The sequence below is a fragment of the Lemur catta genome, chromosome 18 (genome assembly GCF_020740605.2).
Source record: "Lemur catta isolate mLemCat1 chromosome 18, mLemCat1.pri, whole genome shotgun sequence".
NCBI lineage: Eukaryota > Metazoa > Chordata > Mammalia > Primates > Lemuridae > Lemur > Lemur catta.
This window is the reverse complement of record NC_059145.1, coordinates 38,472,323-38,493,837: the sequence shown is the minus strand read 5'-3', so window position 1 is coordinate 38,493,837 and position 21,515 is coordinate 38,472,323. Positions and strand designations below refer to the sequence as shown.

Genomic DNA, 21,515 nt, shown 5'->3' with positions numbered 1-21,515 from the left:
TGGTACCCGCATGGCCAGAACGGGGAAAGATTGTGAGGTTGGAGCCACCAGCCTTGATGGCTAAAGCAGGTGTGAGTGGGGAGCCCAAGATCCCATCCAGCCCAGGCTGGGCACTGGGAGGGTTGGCACAGCTTTCCTCAGATGGGCATCCCACCCTAGCCACACCACCCAGAGTCCAGGCAGGGGCAGAGGGGCAGGCCCAACTGGTGGGGGGTGGGGAGGCAGGTACTGAGACTTGGCACAACAATCTAGGTTTTTCCAGAAGGAAAAGCCAAGGCCTTGGCAGGCTGTGCCGCTGACAGGCAGTCCCAGAGCAAGAACTCAGGCAGGCCTCTGCCCAGCACAAGGTAGAGGTCTGGGAGCCTGGGATGGCCCTAGGGCAGGAGCACAGGCAGAAATAGGGACCCCAGCTGCCTCTCCTGGGTTGCCCTATTCTGGTGAGACACAGGCCCTGACTGCCTGATTCCAGAATCCTTGGGGACTTCGAGCCCCAGTGTGACCCACAGGCAATGACCCTGCTCCTGGAGTGATGCCACCATAGAAGCCCTACCCATGGCCTGGCACACTCAGACCTTGGGCTGAAGAGCAGAAAGGGACCTTGTTGGGACAGGGACAACTTGAGCTCCCACCCCTGGGGACCTCCTTTCTTACTCAAGGGAGGGGACACATCTAGAGGAGGGAGTGCACAGGGCTCAGGGGGGCCAGAAACAGCCCAGTCCTTTTGGCTGGGGGTTGAGTGCCAGGCTACTGGAAAGATTATGGGGGGTGGTCCTAGTCCCATTTCCCAGTGTGAACGCAGGGCTGGGGGGATGAAACAGTCTAGGACCCTGGGCCTGGAGAACTGAAGGCAGTGGGGGCAGATAGGGGCAGAGTGGGGGTGGGCAGGCACCTCAAAGAAATCTGCTGATCTTGGCTGCATGGGTGGAAAATTGTAAACAGCCAAAGAATTTTGTTTGCTTGCACAGGGAAGGCTGACCAAGTCCAAGGCAAGAGGCAGCTAGCCCAGGAGTAGGAAAAAGCCACATCCTGGAAGCCTGAGAGCTCAGGAAGGGGTGCATCCCTCTATTTGTCTTCTTGGAGGCCCCTGGTCCTCCCAGAAGTCCCCATCATTCACCTGCCTGCTGGAAGGCCAGTCCAGAAATACCAGGTCCTGAGGTTCGAAAGAGGAGCATGGCCCCACTTCCCTTTCCAGGCACTTGGAGATCAGTCTCCCCACCTCTGTCCCTGCCTGGCTGGAAGGCATCCAGGGGAGCGGCAGCAGAACTCGGCACACGTACAGTGCCCACACAGCCTCACTGACCCCTGAGCTCACCAAGCTAGGGGACATGGCAGGAGAATGTCTTTTGCAGGACCATCCTCAAGCCCATCCTCAAGCTCTGGTATGTTCACCCAGATGCACTTGAGGGCCCCACTCTGCCACTGTCAACATTCAGCCCCTCCAAAGAAGTATCCTCACAGCACAAATAGGATGTGTTGTTCACCACACCCAGCTTCAGGAGGAGACCCCAGGTCCTTCCCAACAGAGGCACTGAGGTGTAGGAGCTCCATCCTGTCTGGAAAACTCCCTCAGGGCTTAGCTCTGGGTTTGGTGGGGGCAAACTCCCACCTTCCCCCTAGGAAGAGCGCACACAGTCTGCCCCCGCCCCCAGCAGGGATGCAGGACCATCTGTCCAGGACAGGCCCACGCCCTGCAGTGCAGAAGTGAGATTTGCTGGCCCTCCTGTGCCTGCCTCTCTCCCTCCACCCTCTCCTTCCCCCCTCCTGGCTGTCATCGAAACCGCTGCCTGCCAGGCAGCCGAAGTACTAAGTGGCCCAACTGGTGAGGAAGGACTGGGGCTGGGGTCCTGAGGGTCCTGAGGGCCCATCAGACCTCCAGTTGAAAACACCCTTCCCTGACCTCCGGCCCTCCCATCCCAGATGGCTCCTGAGAACTGAGGTGGCAGCTGAGCTCCCCATTATCCCTCCCCCAGCCCCCCAGCTGTGGAGGAACAGGTGAGGTATTGGAGTCCCTGGGGGCGCCCCCCACCCAGCTATTCCCTTTGCCTGCCATGCAGAGCCGCCTGAAGCTGGGGGTCTCTGTTGCTTCTTCCTCCTTCGCCTTGACTGGCCACCAGGCTTCCAGGACCGCTGCCTGGGGCACCCTTCCGCCTTGCGGCCCAACAGGGGAGGGGTCATCCCTACCAGCCCCTCCCTGTGCCCATTCCACTCTGGCCTGGCCGCCATCTCCAGCTGGTCCGGCTGCCTGCCCGGTCACCCGATCCGCCCTGTAAACTTTACGGGGAGTGTGGGGCGGTGGCTGGCCTGGTGGGGGCGGGGGCTGCTCCTTAAAGGAGCCGTCAGAGGGTGTCCTGCGGTCCTGAGGCTTCTCCCCTTCCCCAGAGCGGGAAGGGGCCTGGGTGGGGAGGTGCCGCTGCTGGAGTTCTTGGTGGAGTGTGGGAAGGCAGCCGCGTGTTGGCTTCACAGACCTCTAGAGCCTGAGAAGAGGCAGCGGCAAGTGTCAGCAGAGGAAAGGAGGGAGGTGGGGGTCCTAGCATGGGAGGGGTCTAGGAGCTAGGAAGCTGGGCAGGGGTGTGGAAGGAAGGGTTTGGGACCTGCCCCAGCAGCCTCTCCCCTTGCTTAGTCGCACCCCCCCGGGTTCCTGTGCCGGGCACCTGCTCAGCCAGCTCCTGGGAAGGAGGGTAGGCATAGCCCAACAGGGGCCAGAGCCTGGCCCCAGCTATGGGGTCTGGGGCAGGTGTCTGGTTTGTGGAGTGCAGGGGCTCCAAAGATGGAGAAACCTTGAGGGGCAAAAGAAGTGGAGGAGAGCCTCAGGGAAACAGTGGAGGCTCTGAGGGGGAAGGGCAGCTCCACCAGGAGTCCAGGGTGAGAGTGAGAGGCTGCCTCACTCTGCCCCCTCGATTCCTTTGGGGTGTGAGTGGTCAAGCATGGAGCTGGGGCTGCTGGATCTGGCCTGGGAGCACCCGCCCGTCAGAAGCTGAGGCAGATGATTGGTGCTGCAGTTGTATTTGCTCACTTGCATGCCCTCAGAGATACGTGCACACTGGTATGTGAACACACACATTTGCACATGCACAAATGTGCAACACATCTGCATATAAAGCATGCACGCATCATACACGCACACACTGCATAAATCGCATACAGTGCCACTTGTGTGCACAGGCACGTTTGTGCATGCAACCCATACCTACACATGTGCAAAATGACACACACACACCGTCACGTTGGCACATAGACATGTACACATGTGCACACACATACTATACACATATGCACATTGACAAAAGGAACCTCAGAAACAATAACATTCAGAGGCATCCACACCCTTGACTGCAGCCCCAAAAGTGTCTCTGTATTTCTCTGTGGGTCTGTGGGTGCACAGCCACCTCCAGAGTCCTGACCCCCCTTTCCCTCATTCTCACTCTCATGACTGGCTTGTTTTGCTCATTGCACTTGGCGCCCTCTGCACCAATCCAAATCCTTGTTGGCACTCTGCCCCTTCCCCCATGGGCACCTTGTCTATGTCTCCCAGTATCCCTAGTCCCAGGCTCAGGCTGGCATGAAGTGGGCATAGAGTGTGAATTAATGTCTGTGAGTGTGTATATGGGAGGGGAGCTTAGTGGGGAGGGTGACGTGGTGGGGCGGGAGCCTGCCAGTGCAGGGTGACCCTGAGGGTGTGCCGGGCGTGGGTGTGTCTGTGATTGTGGCCAGGCGGGGCACCCTCCTAGGGGAGGGCCAAGGGAGGGCTCGGAAGCGGAATGCGACCCCCCAGTCTCTTTTCCCTAGGGGCTGTAATCTGATCCCTGGGGACTCCCCCCTTAGCCTCCCGCCCTAGCTGCCGACTGCTTCTCTTCCAGATCCCAGGGCAGAGTCCAGGGCAGCTCAAGGCTCCTCCGCACACACCCGCTGAACCCTGAGCGCCCTGAGCTGCGGGGATGGGGCGGGCCGGGGCTGCCGCCATGATCCCGGGCCTGGTCCTGCTCTGGGCAGCAGGGCTGGGCAGTGCCACCCCCAGTCCCCCACGCCTTCGGCTCTCCTTCCAAGGTAGGTGCACCTGGCAGGCAGGGGGGCCCAGCTTGGGGTGGGCAGGAAAGAGGCCCAGTGTGGACAGGGGGGCTCTGTGGTGGCTGCTGCCTCGCGTGTGTGCCTATCACCCGACCCTGGTTGGATCAGAGGCATCCTTAGGCCATCTCCAGTTAACCCTGTCCTGGCTTCAGCCCCCAACTTGTCTGCCCACATTCTCCTCGTGTTTTCCTACGAAGACCCCCCCTGTCCCCATAGCAACAGATATTGTCTCTGTCCCATCCAGTATCCCCAATCAGGCCATACTCCTTCAGCAGAGCAACAGGGAAGTCGAGGTTTGAGGGCCATCAGAGCCCTCTTCTTATGCCCCCTGCAAAGGAGGGTGGTTACTACGCAGTGGCACCGGGTGGGCAAGTCCACTGAGCTTAGCTGGTGTTGGGGTGGCAGGGAAGGAAACTTCAGCCTGACTATTTGGGGTTGGGGTTCTGGCCATCCCTGCATGCCCAGCTTTCCCCAGAACTCTGGTGTCCATAGGCCTGGCCTCCCAGTGTGCCCGCCCAGAGACATTGCTTGCCGGAGCACGCCCAAGTTCAACCTGCTTTCCCCTTCATGGAGGTACACTGCCCACCCTGGCAGCTCCACACATGTACCTGGGTGGGCCTGTCTTTGCACGTGTGTAAACTCACACACGTGTAAATTCACACACATTATAAACCCACATGTGTGGGCCAGGTCCTAAGTACAACCTTGGCCTATAGAGAAAAAACCAGGCAGGGCCAGGGGGAGGCTTCCAGGATAGCCGGTGAGTCCTTGGTGGTGTCCCCTCCCTGCAGAACTCCAGGCCTGGCATGGTCTACGGACCTTCAGGCTGGAGCGGACCTGCTGCTACGAAGCCTTGCTGGTGGATGAGGAGCGTGGACGCCTATTTGTGGGGGCCGAGAACCACGTGGCCTCCCTCAGCCTGGACAACATTAGCAAGCGGGCCAAGAAGGTGCGAGGGACCCCCACCCTCAGCACTGCCCAGGGAAAGAGCCCTTGGACCCCACTCCAGACTGCTTGGAGAGACCCAGGGGAATGGGCCCCCTGTGTGGAAAATCCCCCAAGATAGCGAACATCCCAAGTCCCTGACCTGTCCCCCCTCCCCCCCATAGCTGGCCTGGCCGGCCCCTGTGGAATGGCGAGAGGAGTGCAACTGGGCAGGGAAGGACATTGGTGTGAGTGCCAGCTGCAGGGGCTGGAGTGGGGAGGGTCAGCCCTCACCCCAGAGGCAGGGCAGTGCTAAAACAGAGGACTGCCTGTTCTGGCTGGGATGAGGGCAGGGAGGTCGAGGTGGCTAAGGTCTGGAGGTGGTGAGTCAGGGTGGGGGCTCATGTTATTTTTCTTGGGGGCCTCTGAGTCATGGAGGCAGTGCATGCCTGTGCCTCCCCATGCACTCACCCTGGGGAGGGCTGGCCTGGGCTGTCAAGTGCACCCAGGTCCCTGTAGCCCATGTTAGCACTTGCCTAGGCCAATACAGAAGAGAGGAATGAGTGGGGCTGCTACTGGTGAGCTGCGACCCCTTAAGGCCGCCTCCCTGGGGGAAGCCTCACTGCCCCTGCCCCTGCCCGCCCACTAGACTGAGTGCATGAACTTCGTGAAGTTGCTGCATGCCTACAACCGCACCCACTTGCTGGCCTGCGGTACAGGGGCCTTCCACCCAACCTGTGCGTTTGTGTTGGTGGGCCACCGGCTGGAGGTAAGGCCAGATCTAGGCAGGGAAGGCAGTCGGGAGGGTAAGGAAGGGCCTGGAAATAACAACTCCCCCCACCTCCCAGGAGCCGGTGCTCCAGCTGGACCTGCGAAAGCTAGAGGATGGCAAAGGCAAGAGTCCCTATGACCCCAGGCATCGGGCTGCCTCCGTGCTGGTGGGTGAGTCCGAAGGCTGGGACCCCAACAGAACTCCTAGTACCCCTTAGAAATGCTAGAGCCTCACAAAGTCCCAAGACCCTGAGACTCTGGGGATCCCCCATAGCCTCACTGACTCCCTGAGAGCTCCAGAGCTGCCCAGGTCCTCCTACCCCAAGATCCCTCAGCTTGGCTGAGTGGCCCTTGCCCTGTCTGCAGGGGAGGAGCTATACTCAGGGGTGGCCGCAGACCTCATGGGCCGGGACTTTACCATCTTTCGCAGCCTGGGCCAGCGTCCGAGTCTCCGAACAGAGCCACATGATTCCCGCTGGCTCAACGGTGAGAGGCTGGTGGGGCTGGGGGGAGGGGGCCGTCACCCTCCCACAGGGCCCATGCCAAGCAAGGCCCATCAAGTAAGTGAGCAATGAACACAGCTAGGTCTCACCAAGCACTTGCCATAATCAGGCCTGGTGCCTGACAAGACAAGTATGACCTGTGCCCTCTTTGAGTTCACACATCTCAGAAGAAATACATGATAAGACCAATTCCAATGGCCATGAAGCCAGTGTGAGACCAGAGGAGGGCAAAAGGAGATGGGGTGGGCAGTGGAGGAAGCCACGCTGCGGAGGGGAGGTTATGAGCTAACTCCCACAGCACAAGAAAGCCAGTCTACAGAAGTGAGGGAAGAGCATCCCAGGCAGAGGGCACAACTAGTGCAAAGGCCTGGATGCAGGAACAAGCAAAGGAACAGACCCAAGGAGTGACATGCTGGACACCAATACTTCTATGGGGTGACCTATATTTATGATAAGGTCATAATGATAAGATGCCTGGACTGTCTGGGGCTGGAATAGTTTATTCTAAGAGCAAGGGAACCCAGCAGAAAGATTTGAAGCGGGAGTAGAAAGCATCTGGTTCTGCTAGGGAGGAAGATTCGTGAGTGAAGGTGAAACCAGATACTCCATCTCCCTCTCTCTGGCCCACAGGCCTGGGGAAGGGGCAAGGTCAGACGCCGCCTGGTCTTCCCCTGCGTGCCCAAGTAGCCATGGTCTCTGCTGCCCCCTCGTGGCTGCATTTTGCATCGCAGGCCCTGATCTTTTGGATTCAGTCGGCGCTGACCCAACTCGGTCCTGGGGGCCGGGTCATATGCTGCCCTGGGGTGTTGCAGCCTGCGCAAGGAGAAGGGGAGGCAGCACGTGGGGTCCCGCGTCGGCGGAGCGGTGCTAGGACTCGCTGACCCCATGCTTCCTGCTTGGGCCAGAGCCCAAGTTTGTCAAGGTCTTCTGGATCCCCGAGAGCGAGAACCCGGACGACGACAAAATCTACTTCTTCTTTCGTGAGTCAGCTGTGGAGGCGGCACCGGCAATGGGACGCCTGTCCGTGTCCCGCGTTGGCCAGATCTGCCGGGTGAGGAGTCCCTGGGCCTCACTGGGCGACCCCACTCCCGCCCTTTTGCCCGCCCGTGTCCCGCCCTCATCCTCTCGGATCGTCCTGGCAGAACGACATTGGCGGCCAGCGCAGCCTGGTCAACAAATGGACGACGTTCCTGAAGGCGCGGCTAGTGTGCTCGGTGCCAGGCATCGAGGGCGACACCCACTTCGACCAGCTCCGTGAGTGTCGGAGTCGGGGGTGGACGATGGCATCAGGAAAGGGGGCAGGGGTACAGATTCCGGGAGCTCCCTCCCCTAACTAGACCCCTTCCCCCGCAGAGGACGTGTTCCTGCTGTCCTCGCGGGACCGCCTGACCCCGCTGCTCTATGCCGTCTTCTCCACATCCAGGTGAGGGGAGGGGGACGCCGGGGCGGGGCCAGCTGGGCCCACAGGCCCCCTCACTCCGCTGTCCTCTTTGCCTACAGCGGCATCTTCCAGGGCTCCGCGGTGTGCGTGTACAGCATGAACGACGTGCGCCGGGCCTTCCTGGGACCGTTTGCGCACAAGGAGGGGCCTATGCACCAATGGGTGTCATACCAGGGTCGTGTCCCCTACCCCCGGCCTGGCATGGTGCGTAGCCTGGGGATTCCTGCCATAATACACTTTAAAGCCTCAAGGGTGAAGAACATGGCCTGGGGTCTTATTGGTGAATGTGACTTCTTCCTTTTGTCATGGGTGGGAAAAGGTCGCCATCATCAGACAGGATCCTCAGGAGAAGGCCAGATTCCCCCCTCAGACTTCCCAGGGCAGGGCTGGTCTCCTCTTCTAAACTCCCAGGGCAGGGTTCTGTCCCCTTCCCCCTTCATGTTCCCAGAGGCCTGCATGGAGGGCTGCCTTCCAAGCCCCCATAACTATATCCCTGCTCTGCCTCTCCCCCACCTCCAGTGCCCCAGCAAGACTTTTGGCACCTTCAGTTCCACCAAAGACTTCCCAGACGACGTCATCCAGTTCGCTCGGAACCACCCGCTCATGTACAACTCGGTCCTGCCCATTGGGGGGCGCCCTCTCTTCCTACAAGTGGGAGCCGGGTACACCTTCACCCAAATTGCTGCAGACCGGGTGGCAGCTGCTGACGGACACTATGATGTCCTCTTCATTGGCACAGGTCAGGGGCTCTGCACGACGACTCAGACCCACAAGATTCTATCTAGGCTCCTTGGCCTGGAAGGGGAAGCTGTCCCTGCTCAGGCCCATCTCCACATCTTTACTTGGGCTGTGGCCCCAACTTCAGGATGCTGCCCTGATTGTTCCAACCCACACTTTTCACCTTGACCCAACCATGCTGAGAGTGGAGGCCTGGGAGGCAAGGAGACCCCAGCCCTAGCTGTCAGCGAACACCAACGGTCATTCCCCCTTCTCGCCCCTGCAGATGCCGGCACAGTGCTGAAGGTGATCTCAGTCCCCAGCGGTGGCAGACCTAACGCCGAGGGGCTGCTCCTGGAGGAGCTGCAGGTGTTTGAGGTGAGGCCTGACCCCCGTCGCCCGGGGTCCCCCCACCCCACTAAGCCCTGACCCTGGTGCCCCTCCTCCCTCTCAGGACTCAGCTGCAGTCACCAGCATGCAAATCTCCTCCAAGAGGGTGAGTGACCAGAATGATGGGGGTGGGGGTGGGATGGACTGAGCTTGTGTCCAGGGCGTCCCAACCCTCTCGCCCCTCTTGGTAGTTCACGGCCCCGAGGCTTGAGTATTGGGCCCTGCCTTTGCTAGAATGTGTGACCTGAGTGAGACTTCAGTATTCTCACCTGTCAAGTGGGAGAAGGGACCCCTGACCGATGGGAAGCAGGCGTGGGGCCGCCCTCGGTCAGCCCAGAGCCCCTCATGCCCCCTAGCACCAGCTGTATGTAGCCTCGCGGAGCGCGGTGGCCCAGATCTCGTTGCACCGCTGCGCTGCTCACGGCCGCGCCTGCGCTGAATGCTGTCTGGCGCGAGACCCCTACTGTGCCTGGGACGGAGTCGCGTGCACCCGCTTCCAGCCCAGTGCCAAGAGGTGGGCGGGGTTGGGGTCGGGCCACCGGGAGGGGAATGAAGGGTCTTTTTCTACCCTGGCCTGAAAGAAGAAGGGCTCACGGGGATCCCATGTTCTCCCAGGCGGTTCCGACGGCAAGACGTAAGGAATGGCGACCCCAGTTTGCTGTGCTCCGGGGGTGAGTGCCCCATCTGCTCCCACCGTCAGCCCCTGAAGATGCCCCACCTGCCCTGCCTTGCGTGAATCTGACATTCTCCCCGCCCCAAGACTCATCTCGTCCCGCGTTGCTGGAGCGGAAGGTGTTTGGCGTAGAGGGTGGCAGCGTCTTTCTGGAATGTGAGCCCCGTTCGCTGCAGGCGCACATGGAGTGGACTTTCCAGCGCGCAGAGGAGACGGCCCACACCCAGGTGAGCGTTGCCCCGCCCTTGCCAACCAGGCCCTGTCCCGCCTACATCCAGGAGAGGTCCCGCCCTGCCTACTGAAGCCCTTGGCCTTCACCTCACGTCTAGTTAAGTCCTGCCCAATGAGGACCCGCTCAGCCAGACCCCTTACGTCCAGTTTGGTCCCTTACCTGCACTCCATATCCTGGTGAGGCCTCATTCTGTCCAACCAGGCTCCTGACCCGCCTCCCCCACCCCACATTTGGGAGAAGACCCGCCCTCGACCCGCCCATTGAGGTCCCTGACCCGCTCCCCCGCTTCAGGTAAACCTCGCCCGGGTTCGAATATTCACTTAAAGACCGCTAGCCCCAGCGCACCCAACCTTCTAATGTGCCCCTGCGGGCGTCCCTTTCCCGCTTCCCCTCGGCTCCCGTTGACCCTTTGCTTCTTCTATCCCTTGCTCAGGGCGGAAATTCCTGTTCCCTGTCCCGACTCCCCGGCTTCATGCTGTCCCCCGCCCGCAGGTGCTGTCAGAGGAGCGCGCCGAGCGCACCGCGCGTGGGCTACTGCTGCGCGGACTGCGACGCCGGGACTCGGGCGTGTATCTGTGCGCGGCGGTCGAGCAGGGCTTTTCCCAGCCGCTGCGTCGCCTGGCGCTGCACGTGCTGAGTGCTGCGCAGGCCGAACGGCTGGCGCGGGCCGAGGAGGCTGCGCCCGCCGCACCGCCAGGCCCCAAACTCTGGTACCGGGACTTTCTGCAGCTGGTGGAGCCGGGCGGCGGTGGCGGCGCGAACTCCCTGCGCATGTGCCGCCCTCAGCCTGTGCTGCGCCCACCGCCCCCAGAGTCGCGGAGGAAGGGCCGCAACAGGCGGACGCACGCCCCTGAGCCGCGCGCTGAGCGGGGGCCGCGCAGCGTAGCTCACTGGTGACCCGGCTGTCCCCACGCTGGGGACCAGGCAGGAGACGACAGGCAGGAGACGGAGCAGACAAACCCTGGGCAGACGACGGGTTGGGGCCGGGCACATTGGGGTCCCTGGAGGACAGAGACACCAAGTGACAGGCCCTGGCCTTAGGGCAGCCACGTGGGCTTATTTATTAACAGGATAACTCTTGAATGTAGCCCCAGAAGGGTGGCCCAGGCTGGGTGCAGGATCCAGCCAGGATGGAGGGGACAGAGAAGTCGGCCGGGCTTCAGAGCAACTGAAGCACCAAGGCCTGGGAGGTGCCCAGAGTGCCCACCCTTGGGGACAGACCCCTTCCTTGGGCAGTGAGCAGGAAGCTGTGAACAGGCTGGGTTGCTGGGGGCGGGGTGAGGCAGGCCGCCTGTACTAAAGTAATGCAATAAACACATTATCAGCAGAAGCTGGAATGGCCCCAGCAGACAACCGCTAGGTGCCTTGCTCTGTGGTCTTGGGCACCTTCCTAGCAGTCTCAGGGCCTGAGTTTCTCCAGCCCAAGGTTGCCGTGGTGAGAATTAAAGGGGGTTTCTACATGACTGAGTGGGTTCTCCAGGGCCTTTGGGAATGCTGACATGCACAGTACATTCTGCACAATACAATTTAAGGGTTAAGTGCTATGGAAAAGAATGTGAGCAGATGGCCTCACTGAAGGAGTGACACTTGAACTGAAATGACAAGGAGCCAGCCACAGGAATATCTGGGAACAGAGCATTCCAGGAGGGAACAGACGCTGCAAAGGCCCTGAGGTGGGAACAGCTTGCCAAGTTTGAGGAACATCAGGGAGGCCAATGTGGTACAGGGGAGTGATGTGTTTGGGATGTTTTAGGAAGAGCCCAGTCTGGCTTTGCTCTAGTTGGGAAGGAGGGACACAAGGGTCCAACTACAGAGGGAAGGCCTGAACCTGGACTACCTCCTCCCTTCAAGGGTAAACAGTGATACGGAGTCCTCATATGACCTTGTGTGACCTGTATGCCCTCGTGGAGAGAGCAGAGAAGGACCAAAGCCATGAAATGTGCTAAGTGCTTCAGACACGTGGTTGTTTCTCTGTTCTCAGTGTATTCTGCCAGGGAAGAATCACTGTTATTTCCATTTTACGGATGAGCAAACTGAGGCCCGAGAAGGGCGATCCTTTTCCTTTAAGGTTGTGAGCTTAGTAATAGAAGTACCAGTCTCCAACCCAGGTCTGCCCACTGGCCAGTACGGGTGCTGTGTCTGCCCACTTGTGGAGCTGTCAAAGCCCTCTCATGGCACTGGGCTCTTGTTATCCACCACCTCCAACCTGTGCTCCCGGCAGGTCACACACAGTGGTGGGTGGGTACTTGTCCTGTGTTTGCTGGAAGGAGAGATGACTGGCCTATGGTGTCTGCGGGGGAGGAGGGGTGGCTGAGTAGATGCACAGGATCCCCTTGTATGTCTTGGCTGCCAGGTGGGGCCCTGCTGGAACTGAGCCTGAAGTGGCTATTCCAGATGGAGGCCTCAAGTCCTCTGTACGTACTGGGGTGTGATTCCCCAAGAAGGCCCCTGGGCACGTGTGCTAGTGGAAGCATGCTCTTGGCTGGGTACCATCACCAGGTAGATAGTCCAGGATGGCCCATGTGGGTCACTCTGCCCCTTCCCATGGCTGAGAGCTGCCCCCTCTAAATATAGCCCAGTGGGCTGAGCTCAGGGCTATTTTAGGCCCAGGCTGGGAGGCAGCCAGGCCTTCCCCAGGCTCTGAGGAGCCACTGCTGCCTTTGTTCAATCCTGCCACTGGACGCCCTCACTGGCCCCGATTCCCCACCACTTGCCATGCCTGAGGAGACCCAAGAAGGTAGGAGAGGGTGACCATAAGGGAGGGTAAGACCCCAGTCCTGAGACTCTGTGGACCATGGACCCACTCTCTGTCCCACTGACCTCTGTCTTGACCAGTTATCAATTTTCATGTCCAAACTCTAGTAAAGGGACCTACCTCCGTGCATGGAGAAAGAGCTTGCTGTGCCTGAAACCCCTCCCCATCTCAGGGCCTGCTTCACTTTCCCCTGCTGGACACAGCAGGGAGGGATAGGGGAACCTACCCCGGTGGGTCAACTACAGGCTGTGCCCAGGTGGGTGTGGGCATCCAGGCAGCTGCATGGCCAGTTCAGGGAAGAAGCTGGGATTGGGGGTGGGCAGTGGTTCCAGGAGGCATCTGGGTACCTGGCCCAGGAACCGGGCAGTAGATAGGCCAGAGGCCAACTTGGGTCTAAATATCCCCTTGGCCTGGTCAGACTGAGACTTGGCTAGTCAAGAGCTTGGTGGCCACTCACCTAACTGCTCCACTGCACGTAAGAAGTAGTGAGGCTCAAAGGGCCAGACCAGCAGGAATCCAGGAAGCTACAGCTCCAGTGCTGGCCAGGATGCAGGACCAACTGCTCCATGGCCCCAGCTTATAGCTCACAACCCAGCTTGGCCTGACCCCTGGTAGGGGGAAATGTTTGCTTTCTTTTGGGGTCTTGACAACATTTACTGTGTATTTTTCCTGTAACAAACAGAATCGACATTCAATTTAGAAAGTGTGGGTAAAGCACAGCAAAGTGCAAAGGGGGAATTTAATATGACCTTTAACCCACCGCCCAGATGTAATGACAGGCAGCACCTGTTTTACTTGCTTTTGAGCGTGTCAAGGGGAAGTTTCAAGTAAATCATGAAGATAAGTAACTGTCCTGAGAGTGACAGATGCAGGGAGTACAAGGTCCCCCTTGCACCTGTCAGGAGTTGTCCCCCCACTGCCCTCCTGTACTTTGTTATCCAGCTTCCAGGGGGCATCTGGTGCTCTTATGGGACCAAGAGTTTAAAAAAATCAAATCAAAGAACAACCAGAAAATAATATAATTAAATGTTTAGAAATCACAAAATGCTTCGATGCTTCTGAAAATAAATAATTAAAATCACAAGAAAAGTACACAAACCAGTGACTAAATGGGTAGAGGCTGTGAATGGATAATTAAGAAGCCATACATATATTGCTCAGCCTCTCTAGAGAAAGAAACCCAATCAAATCAATAAAAAAAAGCCATTTCTCATCTCTCAAATTAGCAAATATATGTGTGTGCATGCTTACACATAAATATGTATTTTCAATGGGGTGCCTAATGGTGGCAATGTGGTACCCTGTTGGGGGCCATGGACAACCTTTCTGGAGGACAATTTGATAATAGCTTTTATTTTTTTATTATTATTTTTTTTGACAGTTTCGCTCTGTTGCCGAGACTAGAGTGCCATGACATCAGCCTCGCTCACAGGAACCTCAAACTCCTGGGCTCAAGCAATCCTTCTGCCGCAGCCTCCTGAGTAGCTGGGACTACAGGCTTGCGCCACCATATCCAGCTAATTTTTTCTGTACATATTTTTTTAGTTGTCCGGCTAATTTCTTTCTGTTTTTAGTAGAGACAGGGTCTCACTCTTGCTCAGGCTGGTCTTGCTCTTACTCAGGCTGGTCTTGAACTCCTGAGCTTGGGTGATCCTCCCACCTCGGCCTCCCAGAGTGCTAGCATTACAGGCGTGAGCCACCGTGCCCAGCAGATGATAGCTTTAAAAAAAAAAAATCCCTGGCTGGGCATGGTGGCTCACACCTTGTAATCCTAGCACTCTGGGAGGCCAAGGCGGGAGGATTGCTCAAATTCAGGAGTTTAAGACCAGCCTGAGCAAGAGACCCTATCTCTACTAAAAATAGAAAAAAATTAGCCAGGCAACCAAAAATAGAAGAAGAAATAAAAATTAAAAAATTAGCCAGGAATGGTTGCATGCACCTGTAGTCCTAACTACTGGGGAGGCTGAGGGTGGAGGATCGCTTGAGCCCAGGAGTTTGAGGTTGCTGTGAGCTAGGCTTGATGCCACGGCACTCTAGTCTCGGCAACAGAGCTAGACTCTCTCAAAAAAAAAAATCCCTGCTCTTGGATCCAATAATTCCACTTCTGGGAATTGCCATGACTATTGGGAAATTGGGGAAAACCTCCATACTCAATGGTGGATGTCCTGGAGGTTATTAATGCCCAGGTGGCCTCAAAGAGCTGCCAGCAGGGAGAAGCCTCAGAGGTGTGCAAAACAAAGTAGGGTCTCCAGCAGAGCTGCTGAGTGAAAGCAGTTGGGATCACAGAAGCACGCAGAATCACAGTGCATATATTAAGGGACGCAGAACCCAGGCCGGGAGGGAACCACAATGGCTAGCATGGGGCTCTTTCTACCCAGGAAGAGAAGCCAGGAGGCATTGGGTGTGGCCTAATGACTAACTCACAGGGTCTGCAGGGAAAACTGATGGTAACAGAGGCAGGACTGAATTCCAGGTGCTGTGGTTTGCAAGGCTGATAAACTATTTGTTAGAAATGAGCTGGCAGAGGAATGCCTGAAAGTCCTTGAAGGGCTTGGAAGGAAATCAATCAGGTGTACCTCCTGTTGTGGATCCAAATCAAGGGTCATTCCTGGTCAGTTTTAGGGGGTTTGGAGCCAAATGCCCCACTATCCCCGTCCTCCCCAAGTCCCTGCTACCTGAAGCCAGCTGGGAGAAGGAAGAGGGTGACTCACCTCAGCTGAATCAGCCCCGTGCTGCCCCTGCAGATACCATGGCGCCAAGGATGCCAAACCGGAGCGGCAGGGGGCCACTGGCCCCCAACCACGTGCAGGAGGTGCACCTGCATCAGGTGGAGTCCATCAGTGACCTACACAGTGGAGGTGAGGGGAGCAGGGAGGTGGAATGGAGGTGCTGTGGGGACAAAAGTGGGCACACCTGCTGCCCTCCTGACGTCTCCTCCACCCTGCAGGCTCACTGCACCCCTATCTGACTGAAGAGGCACGGCCATGGGACGAGCTCCTGGGTGTTTTGCCACCATCACTGTGTGCCCAAACCAGCTGCAGCCCTGTGTATGGCAGGGGGGCCTTCCTGCTGCTGCTCGCGCTGCTGGTGCTCATATGCCTGGCGCTCGCCATCCTGGCTGTCTACCTGAGTGGTAGGGATGACAGGGCACCGGTGGGAAGAGGCTAGGTAGTGGAGACTGGGAAGCCCTTCTGTGCGGTTGGAAGGAGCAACTGCAGATGCTGCAGCAATGAAGGCGGTTGGGGGGGGGCATTGTGGGTAACCCTGGGTGCTGGGCTGGGTGGGGGGAGGCTGTGGGATGGCATGGTCTGACGATCTCCCACTCCTACCTACCCATTTGCAGTGCTGCAGAGTGAATCCCTACGCATCCTGGCACACACATTGCACACCCAAGAGGAGACACTACTCAAACTTCGCCTGGCCAGCCTCAGCCAGCTGCGGAGGCTCAACTCCAGCGAGGCCCGAGCACCCAGCTGAGATGCCACTTTGACCTGGGGCCTGGAGGACTATGTGTGGGGGTCGGGATAAAGTGGCCACTGGCCTCATCTACAGTACTTCCTTGGTGAGACTTTTGTCCAAGAACCTGATGTGACTCCACAGCTGCCCGACTCTCCTGCCCTCTTCAAGCCAGGCCTAGCCAAGGCTTCTGGTCGCTAGGCCTTGCTTTAGGTGGTCCAAGGTCAGGGGAAGGGGCACCGGCCTCCTGGTTCCTCCTGTGGCCTGTCAGCACCCTCTGGCCATCCCCAGATGGCAGGTTCAGAAGTGTAGAAATAGCACCCCCACCCGGCTGTCTCCCAAACTCTGCCAAGCCTCCCGGTGGGAGACCAGCCTCAGCTCTCAAAGATAGGCTGGGCTCTGAGTAGGGGGAGAGGGGCCACCTAGGGAGACTGCCCTGGAGGACAAAGGTGAGATGGAGGAAGACCCAGCTGGGCCCAAGCCTAGGGTGGGTGGGGAAGGAGGGTAGACAGAGATAGATATCCAGGAGTCAAGACCACAGAAGGCTGAGCATTCTGTTTAATTATGCATAATAATCTTTAAAAATCAGCACACAAATTCATTCCAGGTAGCCTTGCCTCCCCAGCTGCTGTGGTGGCATTTGTCTAGATGCCATCTCCCCCAAGGAAGTGGGTCATCCCAGGGGAGCAAAGCCTGAGAAAGAAGAGGAAGGGACAGCCCCCCTACTCTCTGCCCCACAGCCCTGGGCCACATTTGGCCCGGCCTGAGACAGGGCAGCAAGAGGCCACAGGGCTGAGTGTCCTGGCCTCCAGCCACCCACTCCATGTCTGTTTTTGGTTTTGTCATTAAAAAAATAAAGCGACAATTTCTGGCAGAGACCAGTTGTTGCACTGTCTTCTGTTAAAAATACGGGCAGGGGTGTGGCTAGTCTTCTCTTCAGCTGGTCCTGCTTCACAGGATGTCTGCCCGCTTGTCCCGCACGCGGCTGCGAGCCTTGGTCCGGGCTTTGAAGGCAGCAGCGTTGTACAGGTGCTGGGGTGGGGGGTGGGCAACGAGGGGATGACCTGGTGAGCTGGGAAGGGGGAAGCCCCTGCAGAGCTCCAGGCCTCCAGGAAACAGGGGAACGGAGGGAAGACAAAGGTGCCCAAGGGTGCAAACCTTCTCAAATCGTGGAATTTTGCAGGCCTTCAGTGTAGTCGCATCCAACACCAGCACTGGGCCCAGGCCAAAGATGTCACGGAGTAGCTCGTTGTTCTGGGGACAAAAAGGACAGTAAGCTCACGCCAGCCCAAAGCAGCAAGCCAAATACCCCTACCTGTCCTTCTCCCCACCTGGAGGTGGTGGTGCATGCCCGAACCCAGCACTTCCTTGAAGGCAGCGTAGATCCTGTGCTGAGCCCAACTGTCCATGTAGAGCACCTCAAGCCCAAAGCGGACTGTCTCTTCCTCGCATTCGCCGCCCTGCAGGGTAGAGGGGCCCAAGTGACTGGGCTTGGCTGCTATGCCTGGAGAGGCACTCTCCCTAGGACACACAGATTCTCACCTCAACAAAGTGCAGCACAGCGCGGAAGGTAGACCGCTGGCGCCGGCGGTCAGCCTTGGCACGGTACTTGTTGCTGTCAGTGGCCAGAGTGCGCAGGGCACTGCAGAGGGCCTCCATGTCCTCGTAAATGAAGTCCTCCTGTAGTGGGAGCGATGGGGGGTGTCTGGCAGAAGCTTGAGCTCTGCTGGCTCTCAACATGGGGCTGCCCAAACCCCTCCTTTCACTGAGAGCCCTTCTCTGCCTGGCCCCTCTGAACCCCTCCTTGGCCTCTGCCTGGCCAGGGACACCCCTACTCAGGGCCCCCATCATAGCACCTAGCATGTGAGTCTGTGTTGGGGCTGCCTCCACTGCATAATGACCCAAGGCCATTCTGTTTTCTGCAGCATTCCCTGCACCCGGCCTGGGATGGGCAGGTGATATAAGCAGGGACCCCACCCCACCGCTGTCCCTCAAACCTCAAGGTCCCGGGCGAGCTCAAACAGCAGCGCGATGGTTTCGCCGGCAGCGATCCGCAGGTTCACACTTTCACTGGACAAGAGCTGGGGCAGCTGGGGCAGCTGCCTAGGGAAGGGGCAGGCTGAGCTACATGTGTGGGTTGGGGGCCTCTTTGAGATTCCCCTCCTCCTCCCACTGGGCAGCAGCCCGTACCTGTCAAGGATGTGGCTGATGTGGGTGCTGGGACAGATGGTGAGCAGCAATGCCCAGGCCTGCAGGGCAGCACAGAGCAGGCCATGCAGGCTGGCAGAGACCACTGGAACTGAAGAGCCACCCACACCACAGGACCGGCTGAAAACACTTTCTAAGCAGGTAAGACAAGAGACCAGGTCCTAGGAGCACAGGGAGGCAGGGGAGTGGCTCAGGGGCAGAGCTATGGGCCTAGGTGCTCTACCACCTGTGCCCAAAGGCCACTCACTCACCTGGATGTCAGCAGCAGCCACGTAGCAGCCCAAGCCAAGAGCAGAAGCACACTGTTGTGAGGACAAGGCCAGGCCATGGTCAAGGGGTGTGGCTAGGATCCCAGCCATGGGGCCTACCCACCCCTCAAAGTAGGGAAGCCTGAAAGCAGGTGGAACCCACCAGCTTGCTGAGGAATGAGGTAAGGGAAGGGTTTCATGAGGACACTCACGTGGAGCCGGGCAGCAGGGCTAGCGGTGCTGTCACTGAGCACAGAGACCAGCAGAGGCTGCAGGCTGTGGAACAGCTCCTCGCCTTTGGGTCCAGGGCCCAGCTGCACGCAGAGCAGGCCTAGCACGGCAGCAGCCAGGGCCTGTTCCTCACCCTTCCCTGTGGGATGCTTTCAAATCAGCACGTGCATCAAGGGTCAGCACCTGCCCAGTTTAAGTCTCCCACACGCCCCTGGGTCCAACCTTTCTTGAGGCACTTTTCCAGGGCATCGGCCAGTGTGAGGCGGCGCTCTAGCAAGAAGTCAGGGAGTAGGCGGGACGCCAGGGCCAGGCGTAGGCTCTCCAGAGCACCTTGCCGGGTCTTGGCACTGAGGGGTGGAGAAGGAAGGGTCATATGGGTCAGCCCTCCCTTGGTCACACTTGATATGGGCTGAGCAGGGACCTGGGTGGCAGAGTTGGCTGGCAGCCAGGGGTACCTCTTGTCTGTGAGGCAGTCCACATACTCCTTCAGCTTTTCCTCGAGGTCTTCCTGCTGGCCCTGCTCATCCACGACATCCCCCCCTGCAAGGCCAGCTGGTCAGCACTGCTTCTTACCCTCACTCAAAGGAGCCCTCACCAAGTCCCTGCCAAACTGCTACCCGCTCTCACCAAGGCTGTCCTCAGCCGTGGCGCTGAGAAGGCTGGGGCATTCACTGGTGGTGCTGCGGGCCTCACTGGCTGCCTCATCCTCACTGGCACCTGAGTCAGCTTTGGCACTGCTCCGGGCACCTGAGAAGAGTGGAATGGGGTACCAACCTGCCTCCATTGATGAGGGATGGCAGAGTTCCCTCGCCCAACCTCATGACCCCATAAGACATAATACTGCCCCCTCTCTGAGATGAAAAAACCAAAGCTGAGGCAGGCAGCAGAGGGGCTGACTGAGAGGACTGGAGCCAGGAAGCAGCAGAAAATATAAACATGGAAAGAGGTCTCTCTGTTGATGGCATCAGGCTCTGGCCTCAGGGAGGTACTGCAAACCAAGCCTGCCAGGTCATCCCTAGGCTGGGCCTTCAGCCCTGGGTGGACACACAGGCTCCCCTAGACCCTAGGAAGAGCCAGAAATAAAGTGGCCCCTGACTGCACGAGTCCCTGAAAACAGGTGAACACAAGTGAGTATGAGGGACAGTAGGGCTGGAGCACTTCTGTGGGTGGGATCTGTCCAGGGCCAAGGGCTGACTTTGGCAAGGGTGGCTGCTATGGCAGTGCTCTGGACAGGTTATGATCACCAGGCTGGCCCTATTTCTCAGAACTACTTACACCCCTTGCCTACAGGACAAAGTCCAGCCCACACACTGGCCTCTGCTCACCTCTTCTACTATCCTACCTGCCAGAGCAGCCCAGCATTCCCTCATTTGCTCCACTGTGCTGTGGTCCCTCCAGCTGCCCAGCCTTTGCACAACTTGTTCTCTCTGCATGGTGCTCTCTTCTCCACCTTCTTAGGACTCACCCAGAAGCCCCTAACCTGGGGCCTCTCTGGTTCCTAAGTCTGGGGCTGACAGCATTAAGTGAACATGTTCCATACCCTATCAGATATGCCCCCACCCAAACTGCCTGAGGGTGGTGGCCAGTTTAAAGCTGTGTTAGCAGGCACCCCATCGCAGCAGCATAAACATATGTGTTTACTGCACCAGGACAGGGTCCTGGTAGACGCTGATAAGCGAGTCCCAAGCCTCAGGCTCTAGGATACTCACACACCTTCTGCGGCCAGGCCCACCAAGGCCCCAATCCTGTAGCTTCCCAACCGCCCCCTCCCTCCGTTCTCTGGAGCAAGGCATGCCTCCCACCAACTTCCTTATCCAGTCCAGGAAAGGATCAGGGTTTGGAGAGGGAACTGGCTTTTTGCTCTGTCCGGTGGGTTTGTCCACCCAAGTAGGCAACTGGGCTGGAAAGGCAATGGAGAAACCGAAGCCCAGAGGGGCTGGCCGGGTCACTGTTGGGAGCACGGGCGCCCGGCAGGCAGCTGGTAGCAAGTTCAAGTTGGGCGCACACGTGGCAGATGCCTGCTGGGGCACGTGCCGGCCTCAGCAGAGTTCTGGGAAGCTGCGCCGGACTGGTCGAGAGGGGGTTCACCACCCTAGGGTCCTCGGGGACACTGATGGGGACCCACGCAGGGCCCCGCTCAGCTCTCATCAGCTGCCCCTGGGCTCCCAACTCACCTCCTCCACGGCGCTGGCCGCCCCTGCGGGGCGCGTGGCCCTTACGGGCGCGAGGCATGCCAGGAACTGGTCGCGGGCGGGGCGCAGAGGGCGGAGGGTCAGGGACCAGGCGGGTGGGGGCTCCAGACCAGCCAGACGCCGGCCGGCGCGCTGCGCTGGGACTTGGCCAGACGACGGGAGCCACACGCCGCGCGCGCCACCATCTTCGCGAGGCCCCCCGCCCTGCCAAACGGGTAGCCGGGAAGGCGAGTTCCCGGCTATCCGCTTCAGACCCGCATCCACGCGGCCAAAACTACTATTCCCAGGGGGCTGCGCGTATGCATCGCCGCTGGGCGTAGAGCATCACGGGAACTGTAGTCCACTCCTGGGACCCACAAGCCAACGACGCTCTAGCCGAACTATGCACCCACAATGCCCTGCGCAGTCCCCCACCCCGCCCCGCGTCTTTCACATTGCACAGTCCTTAACGTTGAAGCTTCCCTCTCCGGAGCACCACCGCTGGACCAGCGGCTTGGGACACTTGCAGCAGGGCACTCGCGACAGGGCCTATGGGACTGCCTGGGTCTGAGGACCACGGGAAGAGCTTCGGGCTTGGTAGAACAGAGGGAACAGCCAAACCTCAGGTAGTGAAAGAAAAAGCTACTTTATGATTAAAGCAGAGTACAGACAACTCAACACTTACAGACCTTCCCCAAGTTCTTCCTGGGGCACATTTACCCCTGGACAG

The 21,515-nt window shown here is 58.7% G+C and overlaps 3 protein-coding genes across 8 annotated transcripts; 2 read left to right on the top strand and 1 right to left on the bottom strand.

The window, feature by feature from the left end:
* Positions 1–853: 853 nt before the first annotated feature.
* SEMA3B (semaphorin 3B) lies at positions 854–16,803 on the top strand. 5 transcript variants are annotated; one of them, XM_045530171.1, is made up of 22 exons: positions 854–1,379; positions 1,918–1,992; positions 3,858–4,044; positions 4,857–5,014; positions 5,175–5,237; positions 5,639–5,758; positions 5,838–5,931; positions 6,127–6,246; positions 7,169–7,314; positions 7,406–7,517; positions 7,617–7,686; positions 7,764–7,908; positions 8,224–8,443; positions 8,708–8,799; positions 8,876–8,917; positions 9,168–9,325; positions 9,427–9,482; positions 9,572–9,711; positions 10,209–11,389; positions 15,216–15,329; positions 15,419–15,604; positions 15,815–16,803. In XM_045530171.1, exons 3-19 carry the CDS (start codon positions 3,936–3,938, stop codon positions 10,611–10,613), a joined length of 2,250 nt encoding a protein of 749 aa, XP_045386127.1. In that variant the 5' UTR covers positions 854–1,379; positions 1,918–1,992; positions 3,858–3,935; the 3' UTR covers positions 10,614–11,389; positions 15,216–15,329; positions 15,419–15,604; positions 15,815–16,803. The 5 variants fall into 5 exon arrangements, with proteins under 5 accessions (XP_045386127.1, XP_045386128.1, XP_045386126.1 ...); XM_045530170.1 differs by lacking the exon at positions 854–1,379 and adding an exon at positions 1,646–1,819; XM_045530172.1 differs by lacking the exon at positions 1,918–1,992.
* On the top strand, positions 12,189–16,803 carry LSMEM2 (leucine rich single-pass membrane protein 2). Its single transcript, XM_045530467.1, has 5 exons — positions 12,189–12,215; positions 12,321–12,453; positions 15,216–15,329; positions 15,419–15,604; positions 15,815–16,803. Exons 1-5 carry the CDS (start codon positions 12,189–12,191, stop codon positions 15,946–15,948), a joined length of 594 nt encoding a protein of 197 aa, XP_045386423.1. The 3' UTR covers positions 15,949–16,803.
* Positions 16,468–21,166, bottom strand: IFRD2 (interferon related developmental regulator 2). 2 transcript variants are annotated; one of them, XM_045530176.1, is made up of 12 exons: positions 20,789–21,166; positions 19,242–19,361; positions 19,070–19,154; positions 18,837–18,961; positions 18,596–18,753; positions 18,387–18,437; positions 18,118–18,296; positions 17,925–18,030; positions 17,470–17,607; positions 17,259–17,387; positions 17,086–17,181; positions 16,468–16,959 (listed from the first exon to the last, which is right to left on the bottom strand). In XM_045530176.1, exons 1-12 carry the CDS (start codon positions 20,844–20,846, stop codon positions 16,879–16,881), a joined length of 1,326 nt encoding a protein of 441 aa, XP_045386132.1. In that variant the 5' UTR covers positions 20,847–21,166; the 3' UTR covers positions 16,468–16,878. The 2 variants fall into 2 exon arrangements, with proteins under 2 accessions (XP_045386132.1, XP_045386131.1); XM_045530175.1 differs by lacking the exon at positions 20,789–21,166 and adding an exon at positions 19,957–20,343.
* Between the last annotated feature and the right edge of the window lie 349 nt (positions 21,167–21,515).